This window comes from Chrysochloris asiatica, unplaced genomic scaffold (assembly GCF_000296735.1).
Source record: "Chrysochloris asiatica unplaced genomic scaffold, ChrAsi1.0 scaffold00054, whole genome shotgun sequence".
Taxonomy (NCBI): Eukaryota; Metazoa; Chordata; class Mammalia; order Afrosoricida; family Chrysochloridae; genus Chrysochloris; species Chrysochloris asiatica.
The window spans coordinates 6,018,728-6,042,506 of NW_006408572.1; the positions used below are offsets into that span (position 1 = coordinate 6,018,728).

Here is a 23,779-nt window from a genome sequence, read left to right on the forward strand (position 1 = left end):
TCTATTCGTGTAGACAATATGCCCAAACGGGAAAGGGTTGAATTACCATAGCAAAGCTCTGGGGAGCATTGTCCTAGTGGAGAGCTCTGAGAATGGAAACGGTGTAAGAGATTGTCATTGAAATAGGATGTCCCCCCTAGTCTTTGAAAAATGAGAATTCCAAATGAGGGATTGCTTTTGTAAATGGAAGAAACTATCATATACCCGAGTCTGTTATGGTCTGCTTCTAGAATATTGTACTATGTGCATGACCTTGGGTTTTCTTTAGTCTCCTTTAAGACTATTGGTCTAAAAGTCACTTTCTTTCATGTTAGGCAATGGTTTCAGGGAAGACCTGTTGGCTGCGGACTAGGCTCCCTCTGTAGCTCTACCATCCAGCGTGATGGGACCCGGTAGACCTGTTCCAACCTGTGTTCATCTTGCAGCTGATGCCCAACTAGATGGGAGGTGTGACCCCAGGAAACTTCAGACCCAGGTAGTTTTTCTTTCTTTTAACTTTGTATCATGGAGCATTTCAGATGGACAGAAAAGTCTTTCCGTTCATTGTAACTATCGATAGTTATGAACTGACTACTGTCATTTTTCTGTGTGTTTCTTCTTTGGTGGTGCTGCTGATGTCTTTGTGCCACATAATTTTCTGCACTGAGTTCATTTTGTTTGTGGGTTTTCTTGTCATTTTCATTTCTGTTGTGTTCATGTTTACTAAAGCTTTCTGATTTTCCTCTTCAAAAAAAATTTTTTTTTGATGTGCAGATATGTTGTTAAGTGCCATCAAGTCAATTCCAACCCATAGTGCCTTGTATAGAGAGTTTCTGAGGAGCAGCTGGTGAGCTTGAACTGCTGACCTTGCAGTTCAAACTGACTTTGCAGTCTGACACATTAGCCCACAGCATCACACACAGGGCACTGGGTGCAGGTGACTGGTTAAATGCTGGTCTGGTGGCTTTGTGGATTTTGAAGGTCTGGAGCCTAACCCACCTGAATTCAGGCACCAAACTGGTGTTGACCCCTGCCTCACACTGGTGTGGCTTCCAACCACATGGCTCTGAACTCCCAGCGAATACGGGTTATGCCTGGGGCTCAGTAGGGATGGGAGCTGGCCACACCTCTGGTCACCAGGTGAGCGTGGGCATAAAAAGGAATCACACCCTTCCTGCTGTCTGTCAGTCTGCTCTGCTAGGTCATCAGTCAGTCTCCCTCTCCTGCTCTCCCTGCCCAGCTTCTTCCAGCAAGCACTCAATCTACTTGTCTAACCGTTCCTATGAAGTTCAGGGTTCTAGAATTTTTATCTATGCCTGTGTCATTTGGTCTCTTATATCTTTGTTGTCTACACTTTCTTTTGATGTAAAATTTACGCTGAAATATACACATCTTAAGTCATTTTTGTTGAGTTGTAAGATTCATACTTTTGAAACCCCTACCTATATCAAGATAACAGGTTATTTCCATTGTGCTGTTGGATCAGCACTGGATTCTGAGCCACAAGGTCGGCAGTTCAGATCCACCAGGTGCTCCTTGGAAACCCTATACAGGGTCATTCTGAGTTGTAACCAACTCAAAGGCACTTAACAACAACAGCAACCATGTAGAGCAGGGGTGGGGAATGTTGGCTTGAGGACCGAGGCCCACGAAATCATTTGGTCTGGCTCTGCCAAGGCAATCACAGTTCCAGCCATCACAGTGGGAATGTGTTAAATACATATTGGACCAAATATAGCAAGCTCATTTTTAAATTGATAATTTTGTATGGCCCTGGAGTGATGCTATAAATTTTGACAGAAATATGTCCCTGCAACCATTATTCTGATTTTTTTTCTACCACAGATTAGTTTTGCTAGTTCTAGAATTTCTTGTAAATGGAGTCATTTAGTCTATGCTTTGGGTAAGAGCTCTTTCAACTTAGTACAGTGCTGCTGACATTCAGCCACGTTACTGCCTAACCCACCTACTATCAGTAGTTTGTTCCTTCATAATACTGAGCGCTATTCCATGATGGGTGTATACCACAGGCTGTTTATCCATTCTCCACTTGGTCAGACACCTGGGCTCTTTCCAGTGTGGGGCTATTATAAGAAAATTGCTCCAAATATGCTTGTACAAATCTTTTTTTGTGGACATGTTTTCATTTCTCTTGGGAAAATACCCAGGTGTGAAATTGCTGTATCTTAGGGTAGGTGCCCTGTTGTGATGTTGTGGGTTGATGTGCAAGACTGCAAGGTCGGCAGTTCAAGCTCACCAGGAAACCCTATTCAGGGTTGCTATGAGCCAGAACGGCACTTAACAGCAACAACAGGGTAGGTATAGATTTAGTTTTATAAGGAATCGTCACACATTTTAACAAACTATTTATGCCATCTTACATTCTTACTGACAGTGTATCAGAACTCCAGTTGCTCCATATCTTTAACAATATTTGGCATTTGAATCTTTTTCAGCCATTCAGCAGAATGTATAGTAATAGCTCATTGCTGTTAAGAATTGTTTTTGTTTTTTACATAACTTCAGACAGAAAAATTGCCAGATTAGTGCACAGAATTCCTGGATACTGTCTGCCAGACCCCCCCAAACGTTAATATTCTCTCTGGCCTCCTCTCTCTCCCTCTCCACGCACACGCACATGCACACACACACATACACATAGTACTTTTTATTTTCTGAACAGAGTGGGTTACAAACATGCTGCCCTTTATCCTTAAGTCCTTGTATGTAGTTCCCGAAAACAAGAAATTATCCTGTATAACTATAGTGCATGATCAAAATTGAGAGATTAACATTAAATAACACTGTCATGTAACGTAGACCTTAGATTTTTCCAGTTATCCGAATAATGTCTTCTATATCAAAGAAAAGCCAGGATTATGAATTACATTTAGTTGTCTCTTTCATCTCTTTTCATCTGTACAGTTTCTCTATTTCATGACATTTACATTTTTGAAGAACACAGGCCAGTTGTTGGAGAATTACCTCTCCATCTGGGTCTTTCTGATGCTTTAGGCCCTATGGGCAGGAGAACCACCAAAATGCTGTTGAGTGCTTGTCATGGGGTCTGTGATCTCGCCAGGCCCATGATGTGGGTCGGCTTGCTGTTGGCAGTGTAAACAGAAATCATTTGGTTAAGGTGGTTTCTGCCAGATAGCTCCATTGTAAATGCACTCTTTTAATGCTTATAGTTTCTATCTTTGAGATTTTGTAAATATCCTTTTACATCTCAAACTCATCCACTAGTGATAACATTTATTACCGATTCTTGTCTGAATCCATTTTTTACTGTGATGGTTAGCAAATGGTGATTTCCTAATGTTGTGTTGTTAGTTGGCTTCTTACTATAAGGAAGAACTTTCTTTCATTTCTCTACCTGCATGTAGCATAGTGGTTATGAGTTGGGCTGCTAACCTCAAGGTCAGCAGTTCGAAACTACCAACTGTTCCCAGGGAGAAAGATGAGGCTTTCTGCTCCTGTAAAGATTTACAGCGTCGGAAAACCTATGCAGGGTTGCTATGAATCAAAACCAACCCCACAGCACACCACCACCACCTTTATATATATGTCTGAAGGATAAGAAACAAAGTCGTCTTCTTTTCCTGGCTTCTAAGGAGCACTCTGGCTATATTTTTTCCAACATAGATTTGTTTGTTCTTTTGGCAGCCTTGTATAGCATTCCAAGGAGTGGCTGATGGATTTGAACCACTGACCTTGCGGTTACCAGTCCAGTGCTACATCAGGGCCCCATTTGGTCCTTCATATTTGACTTCTGTTGTAGATACTTTCTCCCAGTTTGTCAGTTCTTTTGTCAGTTTATAGTTTTTGGTTTTCATTTTTAATTGTATATAGTAAAATTTATCCATCTTTTCTTCTTTTGAATCTTGATAGTTAGAAAGCCTTTCTGTACACCCAGGTATAGAGAAATTCACTATTTTTTTCCTTCTTACATTTATATCAAACTTCCCACGTATTTTCTCTTCCTTTTTACTTTTTGGATGGTGGCGGGGACTTTCCAAAGGAAACAAATGTCACTTTGTGCACCATTTGAATGATAACCCTTTCTTGAGGTTTGGGTTTTGTTTTGTTTTTTAACTTTTTACTATGAATTGAGTGAAGGTTTACAGAGCAGTTTTACATTTACAGAAGTTTTACGTTCAACAACTGATACACTTCATTTCGTTTCCGTGATTGCAGTCCCCTCCTTGCCACATCAGGTACCCCACTTCCCCCCTGTACTTCTTGCTTCCATTCCACCTTCTTACCCCTCCCTTCTGTAGGTAACTGTTCCCTTTGGACCATTCCATGGTGAGCATTCCTTACTAGTGGTGTTGTCCCCCCATATGCCTGTCTACTGTTTGGCTGAAAATTGGGCCACAAGGAGGGTGAATTCAGTTCCAGATCTGAAGGGTGACCACGTCTCGGGTTCCTCCGGTCTTTGTGGCCAATAAGCCTGGTCATGTTTTTACAGTTTTGAGTTTTGTTCTACGTTTTTTCTACTCTATCCAGGGTCTTCTAATGGGATCCCTGTCAGAGCAGGCGGTAGTGATAATAGGGCACCATCTAGTTTTCCTGGTTTCTACTGAGGTTTTTAACTACTCTTATTCCTACCCCAAATACTGTCTTGAAGTTTTATCACAATGTTTTATTTTATTTTTTTCACAAACTGACTTTCTCATCATCTGTTAGATGATAAACACACACTTATCTAGCCATGACAGTTAGGGAAGGCTGTCTTCAAGATGCAAGCATCTCAGCCCCAGGTTTGTGGAATTTCTAGGCGTAGAGCCTCCTGTGTACCTTCCCTTAGCAGAGCCATTCAGGAGGGTCCATACTTAAAGCTGTAAACTTGTACCTTTGACCTAATAATCCCAAGACAGGGAATTTTTTTCTAAGGAAATAATTTTAAAAGAGAAAATAAATGCAGTAGTTTTATTAGTGAAAAGTCTGGAACTATCTAAATGTTTGATAATAAAGTATTGTTAGGTTAAGTATGAAAAAACCGTTCATTGGTCTTTAGAATACGAAATCATGAAAAAGAATAAAAACTAGGAATATGGAAACATGCCTATGTTTATTAAATGAAAAACAAAACATAACTTGTATCTACTATAATTAAAGTGGACTAAAATTTAAGCCTATACCACAAAGCATAAGAGGAATGTTTGGAGCCAGATACACTTAGGTACAAGATGACAGATGTGGTCCAGCCATCAGGAGAAAACTCACAGGAGGATCTGAAGAGGCCTGGTCAGGTGACTTAGATCTGGCCTGACTGAGCTTAGATCTGGTCAGGTGACTTAGATCTGGCCTGGGAAGCTCATAATGGATTGACCATTTTCTAGAGCCTGGCATTTTGAAAGAGCACCAAAACAAAACAAACAATCCATAGCAGTAGTAGAGCAGACTAGAAATGCCCCATAGGGTAGCCAAGGTAGCTGGAGGATTGGACTGGCTGGTGGATTTGAGTCATTGACCTTTTGGTTAGCCTTCAAGTGCTTAACCACTGTGCCACCAGAACTGTTCAAATAGCACAGAAGTGGGTAATTGGGGAGTGGAGGCACTTAACTGGTTGCTGCTTGCAGCTTTTTGGGTTGACTTTTCGAGGCAGATTATGAAACAGAAGATTATTGTAATACTGTGGGACTCAGGGTGGTTGTGGGATAGAATGAAAGGTGAGGTGTACTCAGGCCGAGTCCATCAGTGTGACAAGTGTGTGTTACAATGTAGAAACTTGATTATAGATGTCTCCCAACTCTGTTATCTGTGATTTACCTAATGTCAGCTTACTTTTATATTCATTTTTTTTTTTTTTAAACCAGTTGCAGTTTAACAGGAATGTTCCTACACATCCAAGCAACTTGGCGATCAGATATTCTTGTCCACATGCAATTAGGATTGAAAAACTGAAGCACACATACAATGAATCATACCATCTTAAAGATTCAGATTTCAGAGATGGGCCTGACATAAGCAGTTCTGTTTCATTTTCCGTCATATCAGAAGAGAAACTGAGCTATGCTGTCCACCTAGCCAAACGAGATGTGAAACGAAGACAATTTGAAGAACACCTGATAGATCATCTCAGAAGTCAGCCGCAAATCTCTCCGAAGTGTGTACATGCAAAAGCAAAGCTCTCTGAACACAGGGTAGAGAGGAAGGGACCCAGAAACCAGGAAGTGTTTCCATGCAGCCACCAGCCATCCAAACTGGAGATTTCCAGCTCAGGTGCCAAGGTTTACCTGTATGCCTCTCATCCAGGACAGTCGGAGCTTACTGTGCCAGATTTACCACCCACCCGGGATCTCGGACTGCACTCACATCCCAGGATAAGTGAACACAAAAGCCTTTTAGAAGTTCAGCGGCTCCAGAAAGAATTGAGTAGTTGTATCCACAAAATTGAAGAAGTCACTAAAAAAGGTGAGAAACGTTTTATTCTTCACTGTGAGACGCTGTGAGTGTGGGATAATTGAAATGCATTTCTTTGGACCTCCCCAAACTCCTTCCTCCTGTTTGCTGGTTCACTTGCATGAGAATGCTCATGACAAGACAGTCGGACTTTGTGCTTAATGAGCATCTTTTTGTAGGAAGAGTTTATTCTGTCCTAATCCCAGTTTCTAAGGAGTGCAACGGGTTAAATGTTGGACTGCTAACTGGTCAGTAGTTTGAACCCTGCAGCCTTGGAAACCCTATGAGGTGGGTCTGTCGTGTGCTCTAGGGTCACTAGGAGCTGGAATCCAGGCGATGGCAATGGGTTTAATCCCTGTTTCTAACAGAGGTCTGTGGAGCAGCTCCTAAGGTGTAGGCTGCTCTTTGTAAGTGGGCCGACTGAGGGCCACCTAGGATTGGAGTACCTGCTGTGGGCACATCAGTGCTTCTGGCACCTAGCTGGGAAAACGATTTTTAGTTTTCTCAAGGTGGTGGTGGTGGTGGTGGTGGAAAAAGCATAGTGTATACAGATTTGCAACAATATCTGATACCAGCCATTCCTCCCATAACCTTCTCCACCCCTGTGGGCTTGGTAATTCATTACAGTGCCACACAGAACTCAGTTATGGAGTTTGTTAGGGAGATTAACAGGTTACAGTTTGGGGGTCAGGAATGCTTAGGACACAGTAGTGCCGTTTATCAGCTGCTGATACATGCCCACAGGACATATCACTGCACCACAGACTGCAGCTGGAAGGCGCTCTGCTGTAACCCCGAGAGCCAGCAAACCTAGTTCTTCCACTTCAGTGCTTGGAGGCACCCACTCTACAAGCTAGCCTCCTGCCCAATGTCACTCAGCTCTACTTACTCTGTGGACTGGAAGGCCACTGCTCTGCCTGGTGCTCTGGCTACTCCCTGGTGTCACAGCTTTCTGTCCGTGGGGCCAGGAGGTTCAATGTGCAGGGATCTCGGGAACCAAAGGACGCATTCCACTCTGGCTCCATTTCTTGATTCTAGTGAGATCCCCCACTCCTGCTTCTGTGATGGCTCATTTGAGTATCCATGGTAGTGTTTCAGGTTTTACAGTTACAATTACCTCTGCTAACATCCACAGCTGAATTGTGTTATCCTATCAGTATCTTCTCTTACCCAGACCCAGGCAGAAACGTTGTTTGATGGGAGTTGCAGAGACTATGGCTACAAGACACATTAGATTAAATACACCACGATAGGGTCAGAGAAAAAGAGGAAGACCCCCAGCGAGATGGATTGGCAGAGTGGCAGCATCAATGGGCTCAAGTGTGGCAACAATTGTGAGGTTGGACCAGGATCGGGCAGTTTCGTTCTGTTCGGTACTGACTCGGTGGCACATAACAACAACAACTATAGATAAAACCAGATATAACTTGAAGGATATTTAGATGAATGCATGCCAGTAACAGAGAAGTTGTGGATCTACCCAGTGGCATCAAGTTGATTTCAACTCACAGCAGCTGTTTAGGACAGAGTAGAGCTGCTTCATAGGGTGCCAAGGCTAAACCTCTTTACAGGAGCAGACAGTCTCATCTTTCTCCCACAGAGTGGATGGTGGGTTTGAACCACTGACCTTGTGGTTAGGAATCCAATGTGATCTTCATAGGATAGAAAGGAAGGTGTGTAATCATTTTATACTTTCAGTTCTTAAGTTTTCTCACTGCCCTGCATGACCCTGGGCAGTAGAGGAGTAAATTCCTGGTGGAGACTTTGGAGTTAATCATAGCTAACAACTAGGACATGCCCAGTTTTCAAATTGTAAGAAGTAAGGAATTGAGCATCAGAAGGAACTATGATATATATTCTAGAATTATCTTTTGCATTTTAGATTTCATCTGTGCACCTGTGATTGAACAAAATGAAATGCAAATATGTAAATGGGAATATCATATCACAGGGTACGATTGTTGTTGTTGAGTACCGTGGAGTTGGTTCCGACTCATAGTGACCCTGCACAGGGTTTCCGAGGCTGTAAACCTTCACGGGAGCAAGAAAGCCTCATCTTTGTCTTGCAGAGCGGCTGGTAAGATAGGGAAAGGAAAAACAAGATCTTTACAAGGGATGGGTTACAAACATGTCTTGAGGCTTTCTAACTGCCAAAATTCACAAAGTCTAAAAGAGGAAAAAAGCACAATTGTTTAATATCATGAACAATTCCGAAATATTCCTTCATCAGAACAACAGATGTCTCAAGGTATGTTTCTCCTAGTGCCCTGTGGGGTTGGTCTGGCGTGGTTTCCCAGCCACCAGGCCACTGCTCTAGTGGCCTGGCCGAATCCGGCTCGGTCTTTAAGCAGTGCTCTCTGTGGGGAAGGACCGTGTTGTTTTTGTTTTTGATTTTCAATCCATCACAAATGAGTACTTTTTGTGAAGTAAAAAGTAAAATGTCAGGACAGTGGAAAACTGCTATAAAAATGTATAAACACATTCTTTTCATTTCTATGCTTGTCTTGCGGTGGACTGACCCCTTTCACCGACCACCTTTCAGTGGCAGGGCTTCCTGAGGGCTGCTCTGTGCATGGGCTGCATCAGAACCACCCACAGCGTGAGCATTGAAAAACCTCGACTGATGTCAGCTGTCATTCGTATTCATGCACGTTTTCTCCTGACTGTGCAGCACAAGCCACGGAGAAATCCTTGGGCTATACAGGCTCCTTTTTAGACTGCACCCACCATTCCTGACTTCATGTTTTTGCTTTCTTCAAGAAGACAGCTGTACTGTGTTCATTGTTTCACTTTTTAATGAGTAAATATTAAAAAATTGGGTTTATGAATATACTTAGACCAACAAAATGCTGCTTTTATCTGATTCATATGTTGAGATTTTGCCCAAGAATTTGTGTAGACATATTTGAAAACCATTGACTGAGAGGAACAGAAAGACTGCATCTCCCTCAGGTAGTGTTCCAGAAACAAGTTCACTGAAGCGGTCTTTGAACCAATCATTTGAAAATGTGGAGCATACCAGGGTATACTTCCCAACAAATATTTAAAGGTTTTTAGCACCTGCCAGTTTAACATGCTTGAGAAAGGATTTCTCTTTTGGCTTCAAAATAAAGGAAGTGTGAAAGTAATCCTGTTAAAGGTAAAAATAGGCCAGTAGAGGTTTTTGTTTTGTTTTGTTTTTAAAAAAACAAAAACTAGAAAGCATGAGCGATTTGGGATTAATGTAAAGAATTCTGAAATAGTGAGCAATGCTTCACAAGGTCTAAACTGTCCAGTGGGGTTGGTTCTGGGAATTCCTGCCTGGAGGGAAACTCAGTTGGTTTGGGTTATCATAGCTCCCTTTCGTGTCTGAGTCAGTACATCAGCCCACTTATTCTTAGTTTCTCTGAATGATGCAATTTTCTGTAATGGCACCTTTTTATGTTTGTTTGTTTCTCTCAGTAGAAATAGAGATTTGAAAGTTGATGATCTCTTTTGAGTAATTGACATTTTTAGACATTTTTATGTTACGGTTTATAATCCAGTCTTGGGGAAAACAATCTTTGCAGATAGAATAGAAGAGGCTTTGGATCCAGATGAAGAGCGACGAGTCCAAACCAAGAGACAGGAACAAGCCATCCGCTCTGCCCGGATGCTCTATGTCCTCCAGCAGCAGGTGGGAGAGCCCAGGAGTGGGACAATATACTACTGCACTTCACCAAGAATGAAATGTTAGCACCAGACTATCCTTCAGGAATACTTTCCAGTTTGTAAGGCTAGATATCTTGAACCTCTAGACAGTCATTTTCTTTTCCTTTTTTGTCATTGCCCTTTTTGTTTGTATATTATATGTGAATGGCCAGACTGCTTAGAATGTGTTTCTTGATTTTTGGGAGCCAAACACTCTTGGATTCTTTCCCCATCAGGGAACAATGTTTTAGTACATTATAGAGCACACATTTTTGCATATAAAGTCAGATGGGGCAGCTACCATGGAACCCCATGGCATGTCCCACTACTGAGCCCTCATCCTTGAAGCAAGGGATCTTGTCAGTTACCCATTTGTCTACTGTTTACAATCCAGTAGGAGCTTGTTGTTGATGTTGTGAAGTGCTGTTGAGTCGATTCTGACCCATAACGACCCTATATAGGGTTTCCAAGGAGTAGCTGCTGAGCTTGAACCGCTGACCTTGCAGTTCAGATGGCTTTGCAGTCTGATGCATTAACCCACAGAGCCATACCAGGAGCTTAGTAGATAATACTCTCATTATTCCTTTAATAACTACATTTGCATTCTGAAAATGGAAAAAAAATAAAGACTGTGTTAAGTGTTTCTCAGGATACATTTAGTGACATTTACTCATCAGGCACTCCTTGGAAACTCTATATAGATATGGCATTTAACAAAAAACAACAAACAGTCTTAATATTGTGGATAGACTTTTAAAACTTTTTGTTGTAAACTTAGTGCCTTCCTCATTATTTAGCCTTTAACTCTATTCATGGAAGTCATACTATGGCTTTATTGCCTGAACCAAAAAATTGACATTTTCACTTAAAAGAAAATGCATGAATTGTATTTTGTCCTGTGTTCTTTTTGGGTTGTATTTCCGTCTTTACTTTATTACATAGAAATTGGCCTAAAATACAAATCTTACAGTGTTAGACCTCTATTTAAAAGTCTTGAGCAGCTCTTTGTAGCTTACTGGAGAAAGGCTCCCTTCTTTGGCAAGGCACTGAACATTTCATGATCAGGTCCCCCTACCTTTCCAGAGCCACCTTCACTTTCGCTCCTTCATGTTAGTTTCCTGTTACACTGGGGACCCTGGGATGGAAGGCAAACATTGCTCTGTTCACCATCTTGAGCGGGAAACCAGTAACTGTTTTGGGGGTGCATGAAAGAAGAAGAGCCTTTTCTTGTTTTCAAGTGACTGGAATTAATAGTGGTTAAAGTTGGACAAGATATATTCTTTACTACAAAAACAGATCAATGGAAAGGTATGAAGTTTATTATTTTTCCTCCTTTATAAAACAGGTAAAGGAAATCCAGGAAGAATTGGATAAATTGAGTCCACATAAAATTAAGCACACTAAGAAGGTATGATGGAATTTGATTAATACTTTTTATGACTAACATTTCCAGTGTTTATTTTATATGTGGGTTCCCTATTCCTGAGGGAGTGAGATGACTTATAAGCATTCTCATGCATGGGATGTGTTGATGTTAGGAAGTTGTGGACATGATGATGACTGTTCCCATCTTGTCTCTTGCCAGTCATGGGCAGTGTCTAGGCTGGCAGCAGCCCACCGTGGAGCCATCCGGGCCTTACAGATGTTTGTCACTCAGTTTACTGACCGAGGAGAACACCCAGTTCCTGCGCGTGGTCGGGAACTAGGCAGTCTCATCCGCCAACTTTCGCTCTGTTCTGCCAAGCTGGACTCTGACCCTTCTGTCCCTGATGTGGTTATAGATATCCTGCAGCAAATTGAGGTATGAGAGTGGCTTCCATTGATGCTACATGTGTCATGTTTCTAAGTAGGGCAGTAATGCTCCTGCCTGGTTTCATTAGGACTCTGGAGAATCTAAGACAGAACTAGTGCATCACCTACAGCCATACCACCCTGAACAACCTGCCGCCTCAGCAGGGTTGGGCTTAGCTTCCTAAGCAGGGAGATAGTCTGGGAATACCTGGTGCTGTACGCTTTTTAGGGAGTCCTGGTGTGGTGCTGTAGGATAAGCACTGGACTGCTAACCTCAAGGTTGGTGGTCTAAACCCACGAGCCACTCCTGGGAAAACCTCTGCAGGGTCACTCTGAGCCAGAACTGACTCAACAGCACTTAACAACAATGACAGGAAATACAACCTTTACGACAGGATGAAGAGTCACGTGATTCTTATTGTTTTTTCCATCAAGTCTATATTGTATTTTACTGTTTTGAAAATTGGTGACATATAACAACTATGAACCAGGCCCCTAAACGGAATAGACTACTCTGCCCCTGACTACGATAGTAAAGAATTTCCCAGTGTAGAAAATGAAAACCGTCAAGTGCTCATAGATGAGTGCTAAGATTCAAATGTTGGTGTTTCATTTTGATGGATCATGGAGACAGAACCTAAATCTGTGATGTGGCTGGAAACTGCTGGAAATCCCAACAGCAGGCAGGCCTCCCTAGCATGTACTACTCAGGAAGGGATGGTGCTCATAGTTTTAATCCATGGCAAAGACCATGCTAACACTGTACCCTGAAATCTGTGTAGCTCTCTGAAGTTTGTAGAAGGCTAACATGCAATTATGCCCCTTGATCCTTACTGCAGCACTATGATTTGCAATAGATTTTATTGTTTTACAGCTTTAAAAAAAAGCAAAGTTCTGAGAGATTACACAGTTATCAAATATCTACCTCATGAGTGTCATTGCAGTGTTATTTCCAATATGCATTATTTTTTCACTCACGAATAAAGAGACGATGTTTTTGTTAGTGTGGTCCAGTCAGACTGTTAGCTGTAGAAAAAGATGGTGTTGTGGGGAATCCTGGACTAAGTAACATGCTAGTTCTACCATTAATAAGCTTGTTAATTGTCCTTAAGGTCCCTTCTGGCTTTAAAATTCCATTATATTGTAGATACGTTTGTGATTTTCATTGGTTGCATTCATATATACAGAACACTCAAGAATCATCAAACGCAGCTCTCAGAACTTTAGGCAGTATATCAAGTCATGGGATAAATACATTTTTTAACCCATCCAGCTATTGTCCAAAATGATTGCATTCCAAGAATATATTATAATAATCCTAGGAAGACTATATAGTCCTTCTTCTGAATTTTAAGCACGAGCACCCTTACATTTTCTTAACATGATGTTTATCTGCACTACTTTTAAAAATATTCCGTGCAATTTCTTATCCTTGTTGAAGGATTTTCCATTCCACAGATTTTTCTAAAAGCAAAATCTCCCTGCCCATGTCCTCTGACCTGTATTTTGTATTGGATGGACACAGATTAAGCCTGGTAATGAATGCATGGGTACCATTCACGGATATTCCTCCTTTAGGGAGGGTGGCCATGGATCTCCTATCAGTATTGTGATGACAGGCAAAGCTCCTGAACCTTGTTCAGTTTCCTTTTATTTATAGTATGTTTGCTCACTTAAAATACCATCTGAGTTTGTGAGGTTTTCATTGAGAATAAAAATGACTACAGTTAATTTCTAAAAGATTGATCTCAGTTTTACGATTTGGATGCCTTTAAAAGTACTCCTTCTTTATCTCTTCACAATTGCTTGTAGTGAGCTAAGTATATAAAAATTAAATAACGAAGTAAATAAAAAGCAAAATGTCTTTTATTAATTTGAAATCCTAAATGATACGGCTTTAAAATTATGTGAAAAATAGTTTATTTTTATGATTCCAAAGTATGGTTTGTATTGAAAAGTCAGACAAGTTTCCAATACAATGTAAGGATAAGAAAAATATACATACACTTTATATAGTCATAAAGTAGAATTCTAAGAATTTTTACTTATGTTTTAAAAAATTGTTGTTGTTAAGTGCTGTCAAGTCAACTCTGACTTGGTGACCCTGTATAGGGTTTCCATGGAGTGGCTGGTGGGTTTGCACCACTGACCTTGAGGTTCAGACAGACATTGCAGTTGAGTACTTATTGAACGGTGCTATACCAGGACTCCAAAAATTATATAGTTGACCAAAATTTGTATATTTTGCCATTTTTATTCATGACTGTTGTAAAGAGTTTGACATACTTTCAATCTACTTCATTTTAGAACGTAGGGAAATGCCCCACTATCTGGGTGAATGAAAAAAAACTCTGTTTCGCTAATTTATCAACTACAAATACAGTCTTTTACGTGTTTTCAAGTAACTCTTTGTATCATTATAACATCAGCTAATTTCCCAGGGCATTGTGATAAAGAGAAAAACTGCAGTTTACTCCATTCTTGAACAAGAGGTACTAATAAGGAGTTTTAAGTTTAAAAGTAATTCTTTGAATTATAAAAACATGTCAGTTCTGAATACATTATTGTTGTTAAGAGCCATCGAGTTGATTCTGACCCATAGCGACCCAGTATAGGGTTTCAAGGAGCAGCTGGTGAGCTTGAACTGCCTACCTTGCAGTTCAAACAGCTTTGCAGTTAGGCACATTAACCCACAATGCCACACCAGGACTCTAGTGAATAAGAAAAATACATGTAGTTTGTCTTATATATTATTAGAAAAATTAGTTTGACTTGTTTGTAGCCCCAAAATATGGGTGACTAGGAAATATATATATAGTTTTTCCAATCCATGGAAAATATTGTTAGACTAAATCTACATATTTTCAAAATACTTTCTTTGTACTGCTAGGTTGAGAGAGATAGTAATTTATCAACACATATCTCTAGAGTCTTTATTTTCAGTTTTGTGATTAAAAAGTATAATTTTGTGATAGAAACGAAGAATACTTCACTGCTTTTGTTTTTATGTCCTTAGCACAAAAGTGAAATGAACTTTATTTTACTGAGTATAGATAATAAAACTTATAGAAAATAATATGTGGCTTCAATTCTATTTCCATTGCTGCTACTGATCTAAAGAGTGAACATAAAGCAGGCAAGGATGTGAAATGTTTGCAGGTGGTTGGATGCTAACAAGGTAGCAGAGGTAAAACCTAGTGGCACGTTTGTTTTATCATGTCCCCAGCAAATCAGAAACAGCGCTCTAAAAACCTGGGTGATGACCACTAATGGACTGTTTCATGGCAGGACTTGGAGTCCCTCCTGGAGAGGAAACTGTCACCAAAAAAGGTGAAGAAATGTTTCTCTGAAACTCGGAGCAAATTCCCTGTGGGAAGCCAGAGGATCTTGGAAAGATGGCCAAATGTGTCATCAAGGACTGAGAGGAGACTCTTTGGAGTAAAGGAGATGGTCCCCCAGGAAACGAGACGGCCTGCAATAGTAAAGAAGCTTCTTGCTGGTGCGTGTCTACAGTGGATTGCAAGATATTTATTCTTTGAAATGGTCTGCACTGTCCCATCTAGGGGATATCAGGATTTAGAACTTAGTTCATAATAGATGCACTTGAACATGAACTAGGAGAAGTGATTAGTGACCAAGTTGGACCATTGGAGATTCGAGTATTCTAGCACAGGGGAGGTTAAAGCCAAAACCCCGTGACTGTCCAGTTGAATTCCAACTCATGACAACCTTATAAGGCAGAATAGAATTACCCCAGAGAGTGCACAGGATAAATTTAAACAGATAACTGCCAAATGACCCATAAAAGTTGGCATACAGTTATGCTTTGATGTGCAGTGACCATTAGTATGTATTTTCCCTTAGCCTCAACAAGTACCAGTCTTATCAAATTTAAAATAATTTCTGATCTCATGGGTGAAAGATGGCACCTTATTACTTGATAGTGGTTTTGCCTGATTCCTAGTGAGAGTCGTTATTCCTTTCACGTGTTCCTTGGCCACATTTATTTTCTAAGATTTGCCCGTTGATATCATTTGGCTATCTCTGCTGAGTTATATGGCTTTTGCTTATGGTTTTAAATATATTCCAGATTGTAATGCTTCTTTGACTTAAATATATGGCAAATATTTTCTCCTTTCTTATCTTTGTCATTTGTTTATGATGTCTTTTTTTTGGTATAGACGATTTCAGATATGGAGGTAAATTCATCAGTCTTTCCTACATATTTTAATATTTGATAGAGCAATTCTATCGTCTTTGTTTTTCTTTGTCAAAATTTTGCTGATGATCATTGCTTACCTTCTAGAAGAATGTAGGATAAACTTGTCAAGTTCCATGAACTAGATTGTTTGGATTTTAATTGATACTACATTGAGTGGTGGTAGTTGTTGTGTGCCACCGAGTCAGTTCTGACTTAGCGACCTGTATAAGGATGTAAATCGTTAAGGGAACAGAAAGCCTCATCTTTCTCCCGCAAAGCAACTGGTAGATTTGAACTACTGGGCTAGCAGCCCATCTCATAATCCATTATACCACCGGAGCACCTTTCACTGAATTTAGGGGAGAAATAAATATGGAATCTTCTGCACCCTTTTTTCATCCTGTCGGTTGAATGTTACCGTTTTTTACATAAAAAAGGCTTACACATTTTTGTTAGATTTATTTCTAGTTTTTGTTACTGATGTGATTGGGATCTTTTTTTTAAATGAAAGTTAAAATTTGGTAATTGCTAGTTACAGGAAAGTTGTTGGATTTAGACATTGATCATATATTTGGCCCCTTTTAAAATCTCTTTATTTGTTAATTAAGATCTCTTCATTGTTCTAAGGTACACATTTGAACATTTCTGAAACTCAGGTGCACACTTAACATGCATGACATCTTATTAATTGGCAACATTTAAAATTTTTCTGTTGATATATAACCTAATGATGTCTTACAATCCATGTTTTAGATTTGATGAAAAATGTCCAATTCTTTGTAGTCATTGCTAATTTAACAGGAATATTTATATATGTGCTGACTAATGGATTTGGCAGATCTCCATACAAAGTTAAGAAAATATTATCTTCGTGTTTTGCTGAGAGACTTTTCCTTTTTTCCTAAAGTGTTATTGTGTTGTTGTTGAGTGTTAGAGAGTTGGTTGCGACTCATAATGAACTTATATAAGATAGCCAAGCAAAGAAGGGACGGGTGGAACCAAACCACTGACAATGAAAAGACCAAACCAAAGAGAACAACACAACACAAAAACAAAACAAAATAAAAAGATAATACGGTCAGGACGTAACATGCAACACAGACCGAAACAAACCAAACCAACACAAAACAAAACAAAACAAAAAAACACCCGAGCCAAACACAACTAAAAAAGAGAACATACACACCAGTCAAATGACAACAACAAAAAAACAAACCACCACAAGGAACCACCACATACACTCAACAAACACCCCACCAAACAAAAAATCAAACCCCACACAAGGGACCCAACAAAAAAAAAAACAAAAATAAAAAAGAAAAAACCAAACCACACCAGACGACACTCCATGTTGAGTACCGTGGAGTTGGTTCCGACTCATAGTGACCCTGCACAGGGTTTCCGAGGCTGTAAACCTTCACGGGAGCAAGAAAGCCTCATCTTTGTCTTGCAGAGCGGCTGGTAAGATAGGGAAAGGAAAAACAAGATCTTTACAAGGGATGGGTTACAAACATGTCTTGAGGCTTTCTAACTGCCAAAATTCACAAAGTCTAAAAGAGGAAAAAAGCACAATTGTTTAATATCATGAACAATTCCGAAATATTCCTTCATCAGAACAACAGATGTCTCAAGGTATGTTTCTCCTAGTGCCCTGTGGGGTTGGTCTGGCGTGGTTTCCCAGCCACCAGGCCACTGCTCTAGTGGCCTGGCCGAATCCGGCTCGGTCTTTAAGCAGTGCTCTCTGTGGGGAAGGACCGTGTTGTTTTTGTTTTTGATTTTCAATCCATCACAAATGAGTACTTTTTGTGAAGTAAAAAGTAAAATGTCAGGACAGTGGAAAACTGCTATAAAAATGTATAAACACATTCTTTTCATTTCTATGCTTGTCTTGCGGTGGACTGACCCCTTTCACCGACCACCTTTCAGTGGCAGGGCTTCCTGAGGGCTGCTCTGTGCATGGGCTGCATCAGAACCACCCACAGCGTGAGCATTGAAAAACCTCGACTGATGTCAGCTGTCATTCGTATTCATGCACGTTTTCTCCTGACTGTGCAGCACAAGCCACGGAGAAATCCTTGGGCTATACAGGCTCCTTTTTAGACTGCACCCACCATTCCTGACTTCATGTTTTTGCTTTCTTCAAGAAGACAGCTGTACTGTGTTCATTGTTTCACTTTTTAATGAGTAAATATTAAAAAATTGGGTTTATGAATATACTTAGACCAACAAAATGCTGCTTTTATCTGATTCATATGTTGAGATTTTGCCCAAGAATTTGTGTAGACATATTTGAAAACCATTGACTGAGAGGAACAGAAAGACTGCATCTCCCTCAGGTAGTGTTCCAGAAACAAGTTCACTGAAGCGGTCTTTGAACCAATCATTTGAAAATGTGGAGCATACCAGGGTATACTTCCCAACAAATATTTAAAGGTTTTTAGCACCTGCCAGTTTAACATGCTTGAGAAAGGATTTCTCTTTTGGCTTCAAAATAAAGGAAGTGTGAAAGTAATCCTGTTAAAGGTAAAAATAGGCCAGTAGAGGTTTTTGTTTTGTTTTGTTTTTAAAAAAACAAAAACTAGAAAGCATGAGCGATTTGGGATTAATGTAAAGAATTCTGAAATAGTGAGCAATGCTTCACAAGGTCTAAACTGTCCAGTGGGGTTGGTTCTGGGAATTCCTGCCTGGAGGGAAACTCAGTTGGTTTGGGTTATCATAGCTCCCTTTCGTGTCTGAGTCAGTACATCAGCCCACTTATTCTTAGTTTCTCTGAATGATGCAATTTTCTGTAATGGCACCTTTTTATGTTTGTTTGTTTCTCTCAGTAGAAATAGAGATTTGAAAGTTGATGATCTCTTTTGAGTAATTGACATTTTTAGACATTTTTATGTTACGGTTTATAATCCAGTCTTGGGGAAAACAATCTTTGCAGATAGAATAGAAGAGGCTTTGGATCCAGATGAAGAGCGACGAGTCCAAACCAAGAGACAGGAACAAGCCATCCGCTCTGCCCGGATGCTCTATGTCCTCCAGCAGCAGGTGGGAGAGCCCAGGAGTGGGACAATATACTACTGCACTTCACCAAGAATGAAATGTTAGCACCAGACTATCCTTCAGGAATACTTTCCAGTTTGTAAGGCTAGATATCTTGAACCTCTAGACAGTCATTTTCTTTTCCTTTTTTGTCATTGCCCTTTTTGTTTGTATATTATATGTGAATGGCCAGACTGCTTAGAATGTGTTTCTTGATTTTTGGGAGCCAAACACTCTTGGATTCTTTCCCCATCAGGGAACAATGTTTTAGTACATTATAGAGCACACATTTTTGCATATAAAGTCAGATGGGGCAGCTACCATGGAACCCCATGGCATGTCCCACTACTGAGCCCTCATCCTTGAAGCAAGGGATCTTGTCAGTTACCCATTTGTCTACTGTTTACAATCCAGTAGGAGCTTGTTGTTGATGTTGTGAAGTGCTGTTGAGTCGATTCTGACCCATAACGACCCTATATAGGGTTTCCAAGGAGTAGCTGCTGAGCTTGAACCGCTGACCTTGCAGTTCAGATGGCTTTGCAGTCTGATGCATTAACCCACAGAGCCATACCAGGAGCTTAGTAGATAATACTCTCATTATTCCTTTAATAACTACATTTGCATTCTGAAAATGGAAAAAAAATAAAGACTGTGTTAAGTGTTTCTCAGGATACATTTAGTGACATTTACTCATCAGGCACTCCTTGGAAACTCTATATAGATATGGCATTTAACAAAAAACAACAAACAGTCTTAATATTGTGGATAGACTTTTAAAACTTTTTGTTGTAAACTTAGTGCCTTCCTCATTATTTAGCCTTTAACTCTATTCATGGAAGTCATACTATGGCTTTATTGCCTGAACCAAAAAATTGACATTTTCACTTAAAAGAAAATGCATGAATTGTATTTTGTCCTGTGTTCTTTTTGGGTTGTATTTCCGTCTTTACTTTATTACATAGAAATTGGCCTAAAATACAAATCTTACAGTGTTAGACCTCTATTTAAAAGTCTTGAGCAGCTCTTTGTAGCTTACTGGAGAAAGGCTCCCTTCTTTGGCAAGGCACTGAACATTTCATGATCAGGTCCCCCTACCTTTCCAGAGCCACCTTCACTTTCGCTCCTTCATGTTAGTTTCCTGTTACACTGGGGACCCTGGGATGGAAGGCAAACATTGCTCTGTTCACCATCTTGAGCGGGAAACCAGTAACTGTTTTGGGGGTGCATGAAAGAAGAAGAGCCTTTTCTTGTTTTCAAGTGACTGGAATTAATAGTGGTTAAAGTTGGACAAGATATATTCTTTACTACAAAAACAGATCAATGGAAAGGTATGAAGTTTATTATTTTTCCTCCTTTATAAAACAGGTAAAGGAAATCCAGGAAGAATTGGATAAATTGAGTCCACATAAAATTAAGCACACTAAGAAGGTATGATGGAATTTGATTAATACTTTTTATGACTAACATTTCCAGTGTTTATTTTATATGTGGGTTCCCTATTCCTGAGGGAGTGAGATGACTTATAAGCATTCTCATGCATGGGATGTGTTGATGTTAGGAAGTTGTGGACATGATGATGACTGTTCCCATCTTGTCTCTTGCCAGTCATGGGCAGTGTCTAGGCTGGCAGCAGCCCACCGTGGAGCCATCCGGGCCTTACAGATGTTTGTCACTCAGTTTACTGACCGAGGAGAACACCCAGTTCCTGCGCGTGGTCGGGAACTAGGCAGTCTCATCCGCCAACTTTCGCTCTGTTCTGCCAAGCTGGACTCTGACCCTTCTGTCCCTGATGTGGTTATAGATATCCTGCAGCAAATTGAGGTATGAGAGTGGCTTCCATTGATGCTACATGTGTCATGTTTCTAAGTAGGGCAGTAATGCTCCTGCCTGGTTTCATTAGGACTCTGGAGAATCTAAGACAGAACTAGTGCATCACCTACAGCCATACCACCCTGAACAACCTGCCGCCTCAGCAGGGTTGGGCTTAGCTTCCTAAGCAGGGAGATAGTCTGGGAATACCTGGTGCTGTACGCTTTTTAGGGAGTCCTGGTGTGGTGCTGTAGGATAAGCACTGGACTGCTAACCTCAAGGTTGGTGGTCTAAACCCACGAGCCACTCCTGGGAAAACCTCTGCAGGGTCACTCTGAGCCAGAACTGACTCAACAGCACTTAACAACAATGACAGGAAATACAACCTTTACGACAGGATGAAGAGTCACGTGATTCTTATTGTTTTTTCCATCAAGTCTATATTGTATTTTACTGTTTTGAAAATTGGTGACATATAACAACTATGAACCAGGCCCCTAAACGGAATAGACTACTCTGCCCCTGACTACGATAGTAAAGAATTTCCCAGTGTAGAAAATGAAAACCGTCAAGTGCTCATAGATGAGTGCTAAGATTCAAATGTTGGTGTTTCATTTTGATGGATCATGGAGACAGAACCTAAATCTGTGATGTGGCTGGAAACTGCTGGAAATCCCAACAGCAGGCAGGCCTCCCTAGCATGTACTACTCAGGAAGGGATGGTGCTCATAGTTTTAATCCATGGCAAAGACCATGCTAACACTGTACCCTGAAATCTGTGTAGCTCTCTGAAGTTTGTAGAAGGCTAACATGCAATTATGCCCCTTGATCCTTACTGCAGCACTATGATTTGCAATAGATTTTATTGTTTTACAGCTTTAAAAAAAAGCAAAGTTCTGAGAGATTACACAGTTATCAAATATCTACCTCATGAGTGTCATTGCAGTGTTATTTCCAATATGCATTATTTTTTCACTCACGAATAAAGAGACGATGTTTTTGTTAGTGTGGTCCAGTCAGACTGTTAGCTGTAGAAAAAGATGGTGTTGTGGGGAATCCTGGACTAAGTAACATGCTAGTTCTACCATTAATAAGCTTGTTAATTGTCCTTAAGGTCCCTTCTGGCTTTAAAATTCCATTATATTGTAGATACGTTTGTGATTTTCATTGGTTGCATTCATATATACAGAACACTCAAGAATCATCAAACGCAGCTCTCAGAACTTTAGGCAGTATATCAAGTCATGGGATAAATACATTTTTTAACCCATCCAGCTATTGTCCAAAATGATTGCATTCCAAGAATATATTATAATAATCCTAGGAAGACTATATAGTCCTTCTTCTGAATTTTAAGCACGAGCACCCTTACATTTTCTTAACATGATGTTTATCTGCACTACTTTTAAAAATATTCCGTGCAATTTCTTATCCTTGTTGAAGGATTTTCCATTCCACAGATTTTTCTAAAAGCAAAATCTCCCTGCCCATGTCCTCTGACCTGTATTTTGTATTGGATGGACACAGATTAAGCCTGGTAATGAATGCATGGGTACCATTCACGGATATTCCTCCTTTAGGGAGGGTGGCCATGGATCTCCTATCAGTATTGTGATGACAGGCAAAGCTCCTGAACCTTGTTCAGTTTCCTTTTATTTATAGTATGTTTGCTCACTTAAAATACCATCTGAGTTTGTGAGGTTTTCATTGAGAATAAAAATGACTACAGTTAATTTCTAAAAGATTGATCTCAGTTTTACGATTTGGATGCCTTTAAAAGTACTCCTTCTTTATCTCTTCACAATTGCTTGTAGTGAGCTAAGTATATAAAAATTAAATAACGAAGTAAATAAAAAGCAAAATGTCTTTTATTAATTTGAAATCCTAAATGATACGGCTTTAAAATTATGTGAAAAATAGTTTATTTTTATGATTCCAAAGTATGGTTTGTATTGAAAAGTCAGACAAGTTTCCAATACAATGTAAGGATAAGAAAAATATACATACACTTTATATAGTCATAAAGTAGAATTCTAAGAATTTTTACTTATGTTTTAAAAAATTGTTGTTGTTAAGTGCTGTCAAGTCAACTCTGACTTGGTGACCCTGTATAGGGTTTCCATGGAGTGGCTGGTGGGTTTGCACCACTGACCTTGAGGTTCAGACAGACATTGCAGTTGAGTACTTATTGAACGGCGCCATACCAGGACTCCAAAAATTATATAGTTGATCAAAATTTGTATATTTTGCCATTTTTATTCATGACTGTTGTAAAGAGTTTGACATACTTTCAATCTACTTCATTTTAGAACGTAGGGAAATGCCCCACTATCTGGGTGAATGAAAAAAAACTCTGTTTCGCTAATTTATCAACTACAAATACAGTCTTTTACGTGTTTTCAAGTAACTCTTTGTATCATTATAACATCAGCTAATTTCCCAGGGCATTGTGATAAAGAGAAAAACTGCAGTTTACTCCATTCTTGAACAAGAGGTACTAATAAGGAGTTTTAAGTTTAAAAGTAATTCTTTGAATTATAAAAACATGTCAGTTCTGAATACATTATTGTTGTTAAGAGCCATCGAGTTGATTCTGACCCATAGCGACCCAGTATAGGGTTTCAAGGAGCAGCTGGTGAGCTTGAACTGCCTACCTTGCAGTTCAAACAGCTTTGCAGTTAGGCACATTAACCCACAATGCCACACCAGGACTCTAGTGAATGAGAAAAATACATGTAGTTTGTCTTATATATTATTAGAAAAATTAGTTTGACTTGTTTGTAGCCCCAAAATATGGGTGACTAGTAGCGTAGTGGTTACGAATCGGGCTGTGAACCTTAAGGTCAGCGGTTCGAAACTACCAGCCGCTCAGCGGGAGAAAGATGAGGC

General features: G+C 40.0%; 1 protein-coding gene across 1 annotated transcript in view; it reads left to right on the forward strand.

Annotated features, from left to right (window-relative positions):
* Positions 1-382: 382 nt before the first annotated feature.
* KIAA0753 (KIAA0753 ortholog) overlaps positions 383-23,779 on the forward strand; it is a 72,437-nt gene continuing 49,040 nt past the window's right edge. Inside the window, exons 1-6 of the mRNA XM_006863479.1 lie at positions 383-474; positions 5,795-6,399; positions 9,936-10,042; positions 11,402-11,464; positions 11,642-11,857; positions 15,136-15,346. Of these exons, the coding sequence (XP_006863541.1) occupies positions 383-474; positions 5,795-6,399; positions 9,936-10,042; positions 11,402-11,464; positions 11,642-11,857; positions 15,136-15,346 (1,294 nt within the window). The remainder of the gene's footprint in view (positions 475-5,794; positions 6,400-9,935; positions 10,043-11,401; positions 11,465-11,641; positions 11,858-15,135; positions 15,347-23,779) is intronic.